At 45.5% G+C, this 15,112-nt stretch overlaps 1 protein-coding gene across 1 annotated transcript; it reads right to left on the bottom strand.

Annotated features, from left to right (window-relative positions):
* Window positions 1-4,373: 4,373 nt before the first annotated feature.
* On the bottom strand, window positions 4,374-5,515 carry LOC130461710 (uncharacterized). The gene is made up of 3 exons (XM_056829890.1): window positions 5,147-5,515; window positions 4,788-5,054; window positions 4,374-4,691 (listed from the first exon to the last, which is right to left on the bottom strand). The coding sequence occupies exons 1-3, from the start codon at window positions 5,513-5,515 to the stop codon at window positions 4,374-4,376; spliced, it is 954 nt and encodes a 317-aa protein (XP_056685868.1).
* Between the last annotated feature and the right edge of the window lie 9,597 nt (window positions 5,516-15,112).

Raw genomic sequence — 15,112 nt, 5'->3', positions numbered from 1 at the left:
TGTGTCGTTCCACATTTCAAACCAGGTGCATTTTTTCTGAACTTTTGCCGCCTTCCTTGAGTCTTCTGGCAAGACTCCGTTCATTTTGAAGTTAATTATTTCATCCATCCATGTGGAGTTTCTGTCCATCGTTGCTACTTCCACTTGCTCAACGCTTTTATGCTCCTTTACTTCCCAGAACACGTGACGAGGGGTATCACATGATGCAGAACTGGCCAATTTTGACAATGCATCGGCTTGATTTTTTTCAGAGCGAGGGACTTCCCTTACTTCAAAGCTTTTCAGGTTCTCCACCTCTTGGTGGACGGCCTGCATATACTTAATCATCGTCGGATCCTTAGCCTCGTAGGTTCCATTGACTTGGCTCACAATCAGTTGAGAGTCGGATAGGGCTAAGATCTCCTCGGCGCCAGCTGCTTTACACATTTTAATGCCACAGAGCAGGGCCTCATACTCGGCCTCGTTGTTGGACGCCTGAAAGTTAAACCGCATAGCATACTCAAAAGTATCCCCTTCTGGCGATTGACAGATTATTTCGGCTCCACATCCGTTCTATGTGGACGAACCATCCACGTACAGTGTCCACACCGTCTTGGTATTCTTGGCAAAGACAGGCCTCGTCATTTCAACAATAAAATCTGCAGAAGCTTCTTAGGTTATGATACATATGACAAAACATAAATCATGCGGAAAACCTTAATGCCAGGAAACATATTATTTACACATAATCATTTAGCATAATTCAGATGCATACACTTTGTAGCGTGCCCTCCCTAGCTGCGCACGAACCGAACAAGAACAAGTCTTTAGGACTCCAAGTGTCGTCCCTCCGTAGATAGTCCACAGCACGTCCAGATCCGCCTTAAGCTTGACCAACTAGAATCGCCCTTAAGGTTCTAAGAATTTCGGCTAATAGGCTACAAGTGTTTGGCTGATTTTGTTCCAAAATCTTACCTTTGAATACTTCAATTGTCTGTCTAAATATGTGAACCTAGGCACCTATTTATAGAGTTTATGGAAAGGAATTATAATCCTATTAGAATACAAATCTATTTAATTATAATCCTACTAGGACTCTAATTAAACAAACTTTATCTATTAGGATTAGATTTAATCACATTACGAATCCCGGTAGCCTTAGGATTCCGAGTAACACACACGAGTGGCACAATGCACCGCATGCAGGCCTTATGGCCCACGCACAGCGCACGGCCCAGCTCGCCACTGCCTTTGATGCGCGCGCGCCCAAGGCCTTGGCTGGGCCTGGCCTTTGCGCTGGGCCTGGTCTTGGATTTGGCGAGTGTTTGCGCTTTGGCTTGCTGGGCGATGGCCCGGCTTCGTGCTGGGCCTTCGTCTAGCAGGCCTAGCCCGATGCTAATATATACGATACGCTTTCGATTAAATTCTCTTTTCCGGAATTCATTTCCGATACGAACAATATTTAATATTTCCGATTCCGTAATTAATTTCCGTTTCGAACAAATATTTAATATTTCCGTTTCCAGAATTATTTTCCGATTTCGATAATATTTCCGATTCTGACAATATTTCCGTTTCCGGCAATATTTCCGATTCCGGCAATATTTCCATTTCCAATAATATTTTCCGATACGTACCATGTTTCCGTTTCCGGCAACATCTACGACTTGGATAATATTTATATTTCCGATACGATCCATATTTCCGTTTCCGGCAATATCATCGTTTCCGGAGTATTCACTTGCTTGCCTTTGACGATCCCAGCTCCCATTGAAACCAAGATCTGTCGATTCCGAATATCGATAGATGGAGTATTTAATGCCATTAAATACTTGATCCGTTTACGTACTATTTGTGTGACCCTACGGGTTCAGTCAAGAGTAAGCTGTGGATTAATATCATTAATTCCACTTGAACTGAAGCGGCCTCTAGCTAGGCATTCAGCTCACTTGATCTCACTGAATTATTAACTTGTCAATTAATACAGAACCGCATTTATTAGACTTAACATTTATATGCATACTTGGACCAAGGGCATTATTTCCTTCAAATCTTACCCCTTGACGGCCTTCCTGGGTTCATAAGTGATGTCGAAGGCATTCAGCTCAATAGCCCAATTCAACATTCGGCCTGACGCCTCCAGCTTCGTGAAAGGAAGTTTGAGTGGTTTGTAAGTGTAAACCACTAATATGTGGTCTAGGAAATAAGGACGGAGCTTTTTGCTGGCCATGAACAAGGCTAGACCAAACTTTTCCACTGTAAGTACATGACTCACAAAGTACACTGGCATCTGTACTCCTTCCCTTTTTGTCAGCAGAACGGCACTCAACGAGTGTTCAGTTACAGCAAGATACATGTATAAAGTCTCTCCCTGCAAAGGGCTAACAAGACAGGGTAATGTGTGCAAATGATCTTTTAATTTTACCAGCGCCGCCTCCGCCTCATCCGACCATTCAAAATTGGCCTTCTTTCTGATTGCTTTAAAAAAGTAGTGACTTTTGTCCCCTTCTCTTGAAAGGAACCTGCCAAGGGCGGCCAAACAACCTGTAAGCCGTAGGACTTCTTTTACCGTCTTTGGTGAGCTCATATCAATTACTGCATGAATCTTGTCTGGGTTGGCTTCAATTCCTTTTTCGTCAATCAAGAAACCTAGGAACTTGCCAGACGTTACCCCAAACACACACTTCTTAGGATTCAACCTCATATTGTAAGTTCGAATAATCATGAATGTTTCCCTCAAATCAGCTATATGTGCCGCCCGCTGCTTACTCTTTACTATCATATCATCAATGTAAGCTTCAATGTTTCTGCCCAGCTGTTTGCTGAACATAGTGTTAATAAGACGCTGAAATGTGGCTGGTGCGTTCTTTAACCCAAACGGCATTACTTTGTAGCAATATAGCCCTTGTTCTGTAACAAATGACGTATTTTCCTGGTCGTCAAGCCACAGAGGAATTTGATGAAATCCCGAGTATGCATCCATGAAGCTTATCATGGCATGCTGTTAGGTTATGATACATATAATTGAATATAAATCATGCGGAAAAACCATAAATGCCAGGATTCCAAATTAATTGCCACATAACAATTAGCATAATTAGGATGCATACTCTTTGTAGCGTGACCTCCCTTGCTGCGCCCGAACCAAACAAGAACAAGTCTTTAGGACTCCAAGTGTCGTCCCTCCGTAAAAAGTCCACAGCACGTCCGGATCCGCCTTAAGTTTGACTAACTAGAATCGCCCTTAAGGTACTACAAATTTTCGGCTAATTTAAGGCAAATAGGTGACTGAATTTTCGCTCAAAGAATTCTCACCTTTAGAATACTTAAAACTCGTTATATATTATGAGCATTGATCTCATATTTATAGGCTATGGAAAAAGTAATCGAATCCTACTAGGATACGAATTAATTAAGTAGAATCTTATTAGAACTCTTATTAATTAATTTATCTATTAGGATTAGGAATTTAATCATTAAACGAATCCTATACGTTTTAGGTTTCGTACGGAAGCACAAACACTACACGAGCATGACCCGCAAGCGTGCAGGCCATGCCCGCGCACAGCCCACACGGTCGCTCGGCCCACGCGAGCTACAAGCCCACCGAGCTTCGCAGCCTGCTCGCAGCCCACTGCTCGCAGCTACGCTCGCAGCCTGCCTGTTGGGCCTGGCTTTGCGCTGGGCCTGGAGTGGTCTTGGATGTTAGTGTGCCGCGCTGGCTTGCTGGACGCGGGCCTGGCTTCGTGCTGGGCCTTCGTCTAGCAAGCTCGTCCGATGCTGATTCGTACGACGCGCTTCCGATTAATTTCCCGATTCCGGGATTAATTTACGATACGAACAATATTTAACATTTCCGATTCCGGAATTAATTTCCATTTCGAACAAATATTTAATATTTCCGTTTCCGGAATTATTTTCTGATTCCGATAATATTTCCGATTCTGACAATATTTCCGTTTCCGATAATATTTTCCGATACATACCATGTTTCCGTTTCCGGCAACATCTACGACATGGATAATATTTATATTTCCGATACGATCCATATTTCCGTTTTCGGAAATATCATCGTTTCCGGAGTATTCATTTATTTGCCTTTGACGATCTCAGCTCCCACTGAAACCAAGATCCTTCGATTCCGAATATTCATAGATGGAGTATTTAATGCCATTAAATACTTGATCCGTTTACGTACTATTTGTGTGACCCTACGAGTTCAGTCAAGAGTAAGCTGTGGATTAATATCATTAATCCACTTGAACTGAAGCTGCCTCTAGCTAGGCATACAGTTCACTTAATCTCACTTAATTATTAACTTGTATAATTAACACTGAACCGCATTTATTAGACTTACCATTAAATGCATACTTGGACCAAGGGTATTATTTCCTTCACAACCCCGCCGTGGAGTCGACAAGCCGGTCGATCTTTGGCAATGGGAAGCTGTCTTTTGGACATGCCTTGTTGAGGTTGGTGTAGTCAAAACACATCCTCCAGGTGTCGTTTGGTTTTGGAACAAGGACCACATTAGCAACCCAGTCCGGATATTGGCTAGGTCGAACAAACCCTGCATCCATCAACTTTTTCACTTCTGCCGTCGCCGCCTGATTTCTATCTTCCCCATGGTTCCTTTTCTTCTGACGGACCGGTTTGAAATTTTGGTCCACATTGAGCTTATGGACGGCCACAGCAGGATCAATGCCGGGCATCTCTACAACAGTAAAAGAAAAGATATCTTCAAATTCTCTCAATAGGTGGACCAACTCTGCCGCCAGCGGGTCGTCAGGAGAAATTCCAATGCGCACCACTCTATCTGGCTTATCTGCATTCAACACCACATTGTAATGAGCCCTAACAGGCTTTGGTCGTCTTTCTTCCATGTGTGTCGCTGATATAGTTAGTGTTTCTTTCAGGGATTTGGATTGTGTGCTGTCGCACTTTCGTTTATTACCTAACACATCTTTCTCTTCACCTGACCCCCATGCCTCTGGACTCAGCGTGGTTAAATAGCAGTCTCTAGCTTGCTGCTGATCACCATGTATGGTGCTGACGATCCCATCATCACAGACAAACTTTAGAAGCATCAAGTGAGTAACAATAACAGCCTTTGCCTTGTTGGATAATATTATAGGCAGTCGGATCTTTTTACTATGAGGAAACAGACGTCCATTTGAAGAGACTCTTTCTTATTTCCCATCCGCAGAGGGAGAGAAATGATGCCGACTGGATGGATGATACTAACTCCAAAGCCTATAATAGGATAGTGAATTTTCTCTATTTTTGAGGAATCATGCTGCAGTCGGTTTAAACACTCAAGGCTAATTATATCTGACAAACTCCATGTATCAACCAGGATGCGCCTAACCCTCAGATTGGCAACCTTCAACTCGATTACCAGTGGATCATCATGTGGGGTGGCTACTTTTCCCCGGTCGGCCTCGCCGATCTCTACTTTTGGGAAGGGGTCGGCTGTGGCCTTTCCTGACAACATCACTTGCCCCAGCCGCTTGGCATAATCTTTCTGACCCCTCATGGTTGGCCCTCCGGCAGCCAACCCTCTTGATAGACGGCCACAAACTCTTGATCAGTACGATTTCCATCCTCTTCCGAGGGAGTTGATTTGTTCTTTTTGTAGAACGATTTTCCAGAACCTCCAGTGTTTCTACTGATATAACTCTTTAAGAATCCCTTAGCGGCTAGGCCGTCCAGTAATCTTTTCAGGCTCTTACACTCTTTGGTGCCATGTCCAATGTCACTATGAAAGTGACTATACAGCTTGAGGTCCCTACTCTCTGGCGGCGACTTCATAGGAAACGGCCGATCAATCTCATACTTGGACCCAACGTCCATCAGGATGGTGTACATATCTGTGTTATATTTGAATCTCTCCCGGTCATAAGTTCTGGACCTCTTCTGACCTGACGCCCCGGGAGACCTGTCTGACTCTTTTTCAATAGCCCAAGTCCCATTAGGCCGGCTCTTCTTCTCAAAATTTTCTTTCATGGCTGCCGGCTCAGCGATATCACTTCCCCGAGTTTCTTTTGGGACACTGCAAATTTCTGTTGCGTGGATAAAGGCCTCGACCTCATCTAGCACCCCTGCCATGGTTCGCACACTTTTCTTTACCAAGTCAAACTTGAATGAGCCTTTCTTAAGCCCCCTAATAAAGTTATCAAACGCAACCCCATCCGACAAATCTGGGATTTGCCCCGCTTCTAAGTTGAATCTTTTCACATAACTCCTCAGAGAATCATCTTTCCCTTGCTGAATTCGACTCAAATGCATGCTCGTCTTCTTTTCTTATTTGTGAGCCATGAACCGAGTGGAAAACAATAACTCGAGCTCAGAAAAAGAGCGAATGGTTCCAGGCGGAAGCCTCTCAAACCACTTAGACGCTACTCCTTTCAGCGTACCCGGGAAATACTTACACCAAGTTGAGTCGGTTGTTCCTTGAACATACATATGATGCCGGTAAACTAGGAGATGCATGTCTGGATCTGTAGATCATAGGCGTCAATGTTGGGCGGCTTAACCTTGGGTTCCTTCGGTGCTCTCATGATATTATCTGCAAAAGTAGTGGACACTCCCTCTTGAGTGTGATACACGGGATCCTGGTACCTTGAGTACGGCTCCCGCCGAGAGGACTCACGACAGCGAGTTCGAAGACTTGGACGGGTGGCCCGTGGGCGCGCTTGACTCAAGTGCGTGTAAGTTGGGTGAGGTAGAGGTCTATCCGGAATGACGGGGGTTGACCCTGTATCAGAAAGTTCAAATTCAGAATCAGGTACCTGCTCTGCGTGTGGCTGCTCACGTCCTCGAGACGTTTCACCGACCAGCCGCTGAGGCAGTCGGCGCGGCAGGTGAGACAGGGTCTGATTGGCCTGGTTCACTGGCAACCGCCTCCTGACATCCTCGGTTGTCTGCCTGGTCCAGACATTAGGGGGACGCAGAGAAAGTGATGGTCTATTATCTGCCGGCCTCTCATGATTGACAGACACGGGCATGTCTGGGTTCTCTTCCATTACTGTATCTGATTGAGGATCCAAGTGTCCACCATGGGGTGTGCGGTTTGCCTGCTCGTCCTCCTCACTGAGCACTTCCACCTCGGCGGCATGACGAGGTGTGTGCCCTGCTACAAAAACCCGGGCGGCGTCCCTTGTGATTCTTGGAGCCGGCGTCTGCTGCTGCTCAATTGGCATTTCCCTTTCCAGGGGTGGCCGCTCCACTCGGACAGGCCGCCCAGTATCATTTTCCTGCCATTGCTCTTCCATACTACCGTACCTCCCCACAGACGGCACCAAATGTTGTGGGGTTTTTCCGGTAAGCTGATGACTTGGAGGTTTCCGGTAGCTTGCGATACGATCTCCGCTCCAACCTGCAAAACAAGAATATTCCTCTCGGAATGTTCCATCCGATGCTTAAGTAAGTATGTGTTTCTAGAGAGAGAAAGTAGAGAGAAGGCAGAGCAATTAATATATCTGGTTGTGTTGTGATTATAACCCTTTTCCTTGGGAATTGAGGCTTTATATAGTACTAGGTTTAGGGGAGAATAACCTAATATTCCCTCATATGATTGACTGAGGTAGGAGGAGAGGACAAGTGTCCTTTCCCATTTGCAATTATTGGCCTTTTAGGACATAAGTGGGCTTTTTGAGCTTTTGTGCCATCATAAGGTATTTGTCAAGTATGCCACTTATGTATGGACATAAATACATACATTTATCCGTATATGAATACAAATACGTATACTCTACTTATACGTAGATAAGTACCTACTCTCCTGGTAATCAGACGTACGGTTTGCTTACGGGGTATAATACGTGCCACGTGTCGTATCTTTATTGGTACAAGTTGGCATGGTAATTTTGCCCACAACATGCTTCATCTTGATTTGGAAAGAGATTGTGAATCTCTATTATGCATGTGAAAAGTAGGTCTCAATTACGAGTTGTCTAGTCCTAGGATCATGCGAGAGCTTTTCCTAGATTAGAGGACTTAGCGTGCTCTATCCGAGAGGTGGCGAGCTCGTCAATAGTTGCTTTTCCCCTATATGTCAAGTCATTGCATAATCATTGTGTGTTGACCTTTGTCCTTCCCCTAATTCAACTTCCATTGCCGATTCTGAAATCTCTAGAATTTCTTTACTTGTTCATATTTCATACTTTTCTTGTTGTCATTAGATTCATACAAAAACTCATTTTCCATTCGAACTAGCTTTTGAACACATTAGATTGAAAAGTCAAACATATTCATTCTCTTGGGACGATCCCTATGCTTGCCGCTATAGCTCATATAGCCGGTTAGTTAGGTGTTTATAATTTTTTTTTGATAAAGGTGTATTCATTCAACGACGGAAAATACCTTTATCATCAGGCTCCTTGATGTGGCACAATTCTGCTTCAATGCTCAGAAACGTTCTGCGTCCAACACAAGCCCCTTTGAGCTGGTGACAGGCCAACAACCCCTTCTACCACACACGGTAGCGGGAACTGAAGATGGAAGAAGCCGTCAAACTCGAGAGTTCACAAAAAAATGGAAACATAATACTGAGATTGCTCGTGCATACCTAGAACGAGCATCGAAGCGCATGAAGAAATGGGCTGGCCAAAATAGAAGCCCAGTTGAGTTCGATGTGGGAGATATGGTAATGGTGAAGGTGTTACTGGAACAACTAAGGTTCCTTCGAGACAGAGATCGCAGACTCATCAGAAAATATGAAGGCCCCATCCGCATCACTAAACGGATTGGGAAGAGTGCTTACAAGGTTGAACCTCCTACATGGATGAAGATACATCCGATTTTCCATGTTAGCGGGATCAAACCCTACCATCCAGATGAAGAAGATTCTAACCGCAACATCAGCACCCGCGCCAACATCAGGCTCTGACAGCGCGCAACCACCTCAACTGAAGACTGAAGCAACTTCCCTATGTTATTGCTTTCTTTAGTTTCTTTTGTAATTTTGTAAGTCGTCGAGGACGTCGACATCTTTAGGGGGGGGAGGATGTTAGAATGCAACCTTCCTTACCTTGTACTTTTCTTATATTTCCTTGTATTTATCTTATCTAAACTTTCTAGGACTTTTCTTTGAAGTTTCTAGGCTTTGGATAAGATTATTATGTTACTGTCATTCCAGTGTTCACTGCAGTTTTTAGCTAATTCAAAATAAACCTCTATGATGGGTATGAATCAATACCACTCACCGGAAGTTGCCTATGCTTAATCACTAGCATTGGTGTACGCCTTTATAGATATTGTGTTGTCGCTCGTTTTTATGGTTTCTTGCCTCAACAAAGTCCCACAAACATTTACACTCGCGTCGTCGGCCCCACTTGTGACTGTTGTGCACGCACAAGTGCCCGATCGGCGTCCGCGTCCCTTTCTTGTCGCCAATAGACAAGAGTGCTCATTCTCAGAAACCTTGCTTGCTCGCGCTTTACGAGCCCTTTGAATTCGTTCCGCACAAGGCTTGCGCCCCTACCGCCCAATAGGTAGGAGAGCGCCGCACGATCTGGTGCCTAAAACATTCAAACCGTGACAATGTGAGACCAAGCACAAATGGAGGGATCTGCGTAAGTTTCGTTTCGGCAGTTGCCTTGATAATTAGTGCCTTGGGCTTTCTAATTATTGATTTATATGTTCTAGTCATAAGTGCTTGAGTTGGTTAAGAAAATAATTTGAAAGGTTTTGTTATCCAAACTACTTTTGTAAAGGTCGATACTTGCAAAATCAAATAACTTCACAATTTAAACAATGGCCAGATTGGGATACTGACGAAGGTGACAATTTTTATTATACTAATTTACATCTTTCTACGTACTTTCTCTTACTTTAGGTAAAATTGCCAAAAACAACCTTTTGAAATCCATTTATGCGAGAAACAACCTTTTAATTTTTGTTTTGCGAAAACAGACCTTAAAGTAAAAAAAAAATGCGAGAGACAACCTATTTGGGTTTTCTGACGTTGACCAGTATTTTCCATCCTTGACTTCGCATGTGCAGGTCACATGTTTTCGTTTTTCCTTACTAGGATCAGAAAAGGTGTGCGATACCTGAAAAAAGCGATGAATTTTGGTCTCCTAAATCAAACACGATAAAAACAAAGAAAAGAAGATGTGATTTTTTTTTGCTCTATTGGTGTTATCTTCAATGAACTAATCTCATTGTATTACAGGTAATGAAGGCTCATAGTTACATGTTGTTTGGAGTTTGAGAAGTTGGATAATCAGTGTTAGGGGGGAAAATACCCTCTTGGTGACGTGGGCATACGTGGCAAGAATTGTGTGCGTGGATGCCAACAAGGCGTGAGGTGGTACTATTCGAACGGTCTTCCCAACTGCTGGGCTCAAAACGGACGTTACAACCGTTGATGGAGCCGGATTTCATTACGGATTTATCATCTAATTATGGGCAATTATTCCATAAACGTTACACTCATGTTGCAAATGCCTATAAAATGGCTTAGTCGTGCTTGTTTTATATACGCAACTCTCAAGCAATAAACTTACAATTACCTTATGCTTTTACAACTTGTTCTCACCATATTCAATTATCTAGCTCGATCGATTGTTAGCACCATCATCAAGACAAGTTCGTCCCTAAGTCGAATTTGTCCAAAAGAATTTGGCGCCCACCGTGGGGCTGACAATCAAAAGCAGCACGATAATACCATTCCAATCACCATGGCCGGAAACGCTAGTTCATGCGACGACATCACTCGCCGCTTCGAAGCCATGGAGCAGCGCATCAGCATCCTCCAAAGGGAAAACGAAGCGCTGCAATCCCAAGTCAGGTCTACCGCCTCCATCGCCACCGGATCCAGGTTCCAATACCGACGCGACACCTCCGGGCTGAACCGCCGCTTGGATCTCGATGCTGCCCCGGATCACCCCCTCCACGTACCCTTTGGCGAACCTGGAGGTCCTGTTCTCCAGCAGATCCGCGAGTTCGATCCACTACCGAATCATCCCCGCTCTAACCCGAGTTGGCTTCCCCCACCTCCAACTCAACCATTTTCCGCAGGAACATCGACGACAACCGTCACCACGACGGCAGCTCGGGTCATCCCATCTCAGGCCGGCACGACGACATCCGCCATGATGTCGATCCCTACCTCCGCTCCAGCATCCCGACCGTTACCTCCCCCAATGGTGACCATGTCGATGCCTCTACCCGTTTCACTCCCAACATCAGGATTGGCGCCGGAAGCTCAGATGCAACAGGACCAGATCCTCTCCCAGCAAGTCGTCCAACCCGTTGTCAACGTAGTCGATTCGGCACCAGCGCTCCCCTAGTTGATGACAGCTCCCCCAGCCAGCCAGGCGCCACAAATAGTGTTGCGAAGCGCACTAATGCGACCTGACTCTTCTCGAAACTATTCTCCATACACTCCTCTTAACATGTCAGTCGCTCCGGTTAGTCACGGCTTTGTAACGCCTTTCCCTTATGTTGCAGGTACCCACGCGACTCAAGGAACGCCCCAATATATGCAGCAAATGGTACCGCAGTTTACTCCCCACCAGCCTCATGGCGTATACCCCCAAAATACCTATTATCAGCATCTCCACGCCAGTATTCCCGAAACCTTCAGCCCACTTGTCCCGGTGCTCAACAGCATCTGCGAGAACACCAATTACCAACTCCAACAAATTATGACCATGATAAACAAAATTCCAGGAGTACCAACACCAATCAAAGAAGCCAGCCTAGACAGTTATGCCGACTCGCCGTACGCTGATCCAATTGATGCAATAGACATCCCTAAACGGTTCAGTCCACCCAATATGCCTATGTATGACGGGACGTCCGATCCAAGAGAACATATCCTGACCTATAAACAACGGATGATGACCATTCCAGTTCCCAAACAAATGAGAGAAGCCAGCCTCTGCAAAGGGTTCGGTTCGACGCTAGTTGGGCCCGCCTTGAAATGGTTAACCAGCCTACCAAATGGATGCATCACCTCTTTTTCTCATCTCGACAATATGTTCAATCAACAATTCGCCAGCAACAGGTGCCTAGAGAAGCAAACAAGTGACTTGTACCGAATAATTCAACGCCCCGACGAACCTCTGAAGGACTACATAGCCCGTTTCATTAGGGAGAAAGTGACCGTCCCTGAATGTGATGTCCCAACAGCTATCGAAGCATTCAGACAAGGGTTATATGGCGAAACCGACCTCTGGAGGGATCTAATCACATACCCCTGCAAGACGTTCGAAGATGCTCAAGCTAAAGCAATGGCCCAAGTGAGGCTGGAAGAGACTCTTTATTCTCGGAAAGGGGGCAACGACTACTCGAAGACGGAAAGACGATTGCCCTACCCCAAGAGAAGCAATGATCGTCCTGCTCCTTATTCCCGACCTCAGCACGTAGCAGTGGTGGAAGATGATGACGACTCCGACTGGAAGAACAGCCCGGATCTACCTCCAAAAATTAACGAATACTCTTTTTGTGTTGACACTGTAGGTCTAATGAACCACCTTTCAAAGATGGGAAAAGCAGTCCAATGGCCGCCAAAGTCTAGCAAACCTGAGTCGAAGAAGGATCCCTCGAAATGGTGCGACTTCCATGCTGACATCGGCCACACAACCAACGATTGCGTCGCATTAAGGAGAGAAGTGGCTTATCTATTAAAGACCGGACAGCTAAAGGACGTCATGTCAGACAAAGCTCGTGGAGTCGTTAACAAAAACAATTCTAACTCTCCATCTAGACCTCCTCCACCTCCTCCTCATACTAAAACTGTGAATTTTATTGCTGGAGGTTCTGACATTTGTGGTTTAACTTATTCCGCAGCGAAGAGACACGCTCGAGAGAACGAGATAGATAGACCGGCCCGAGCCGTAGCCGCCAAGTATCTAACCCCTATATCCTTTGACGAATCTGATGCAGGGGACATCTCGGATAAACATCACGATGGCCTAGTGATCTCCATTCCAGTTGGGAATTGCATGATCAAACGCGTCCTCGTCGACAACGGCAGCTCAACTAATGTGATGATGCTTGATGCCCTCAAAGAGATGGGGCTTAACCCAGATACGGACGTCGTTAAAAAATCCACCGTGTTGATAGGGTTCAGCGGCGAAGCAAAGACTACCTTCGGAGAAGTCACCTTACCTGTTTACGCTCAAGGGATAAACCAACAGGTAAAATTTTGTGTTATTGATTGCCCTTCATCTTACAACATTATCTTGGGCAGGCCATGGATCCACGACATGAAGGCCATCCCTTCGACGTATCACCAAACCATTAAGTTCCCAACTCGATGGGGAGTTCAGGAAATCAAGGGAGATCAACAAGAGTCCAAAGAGTGCTACAAAGCGGCCCTGAAGCCTTCGGCCACTAACAAATCCTCTTTATAGCAATTACAGTCCAGTTCTGAACCGTTAAGCTACAACGAGCCCAAGTCCGAACAGCTCGATGAGGTCATCCTGGATCCCGCAAAGCCAGACCAGGTTGTTTTTATTGGATGCGATGTTCCTGACAACATCAGGTCGGAACTTGTCGCTTTTCTCAAAGCCAACGCAGATTGTTTCGCATGGTCCCATGAAGATATGCCCGGCATTAGCCTAGACGTCATCACTCACAAGCTCAGTGTCGACCCCAATCATAAGCCCGTCAAGCAGAAGCGACGAAAGTTCGCTCCTGAGCGCAACCAAATTATCAATGACGAAATTCAGCAACTGCTAGATACAAGGAAGATCAGGGAAGTGAAGTATCCGGACTAGCTAGCCAATGTCGTCGTAGTAAGAAAGAAGAACGGGAAGTGGCGAGTCTGCATAGATTTCACCGACATCAACAAAGCATGCCCCAAAGACTCTTTTCCTCTACCCCACATCGACGCCATGGTTGATGCTACTGCAGGACATCAGATGCTCTCATTCATGGACGCGTTTAGTGGGTATAACCAAATTTTGATGCACCTAGAAGATCAAGAGAAAACCGCCTTCATCACGGAGCGGGGTACTTATTGTTACAAGGTCATGCCATTCGGCTTAAGGAATGCCGGCGCCACCTACCAACGCTTAGTCAACAAAATGTTTAGAAACCAGCTAGGCGACACAATGGAAGTCTACATCGACGACATGCTCGTAAAATCCAAAAAAGCCTCGGATCATATCACACATCTCCGACAAGCTTTCGACGTTTTGCGAGAATACAGCATGAAGCTCAACCCCACCAAGTGCTCATTTGGGGTCTCTTCTGGAAAGTTCTTAGGCTACATGGCTACGCAAAGAGGGATCGAAGTAATTCCTGATCAGATCCGTGCAATCCTCAACCTACAATCACCTCGGAACCAGAAAGACGTGCAAAAATTAGCAGGCAGAGTGGCCGCCCTCAACCGCTTCATCTCCAGGTCGTCCGACAAATGCAAATTGTTCTACGACATTCTTAGGAAGAATGAGAAGTTCAGCTGGACCGACCGCCACGAAGCCGCTTTACAGCAACTCAAGCGGTACCTGACGAACCCTCCCCTGCTATCCAAACCAAAAGACAATGAAGAATTACAGGTGTACCTTGCGGTGATGGAGTCGACCATCAGTGCAGTATTAGTACGAGAGGAAGACGGGAAACAACTACCTGTTTATTACATCAGTAAGTCTCTACTTAGCACCAAAACAAGGTACTCTCATCTCGAAAAACTTGTCCTTGCACTTGTTGTTGCTTCCGTTAAATTACGTCCTTACTTTGAATGCCATCCTGTTATTGTTAGAACTAACTATCCCATGAAGTCAATCATGAGGAAACCCGAGTTATCTGGCAGGATGTCCAAATGGGCTATTCAATTAGGTTGTTACGACATCAGGTATGAACCTCGCACAGCCATCAAGTCACAAGCTCTAGCAGATTTTGTGGCCGACTTCAGCCCGAACCTACAACTCGAAGTCGATCTTGAAGTAAACACACAAACCAACGCTGGATCCTCCTCAACATGGACCCTACACACCGACGGCTCCTCGAATATACGGGGAACAGGCCTTGGCACCGTGCTGAAATCACCACAAGGGGACACCATAGTGCAGTCTGTCTGTTGCGAGTTCAAAGCTACCAAAAACGAGGCAGAATATGAAGCTTTGATCCTAGGATTATCACTAGCGCTCGACATGAACATCCGCCGACTTAAGGT

This window comes from Spinacia oleracea, chromosome 5, assembly GCF_020520425.1.
Source record: "Spinacia oleracea cultivar Varoflay chromosome 5, BTI_SOV_V1, whole genome shotgun sequence".
NCBI classification, from domain to species: domain Eukaryota; kingdom Viridiplantae; phylum Streptophyta; class Magnoliopsida; order Caryophyllales; family Amaranthaceae; genus Spinacia; species Spinacia oleracea.
This window is presented reverse-complemented; position numbering and strand designations above follow the sequence as displayed.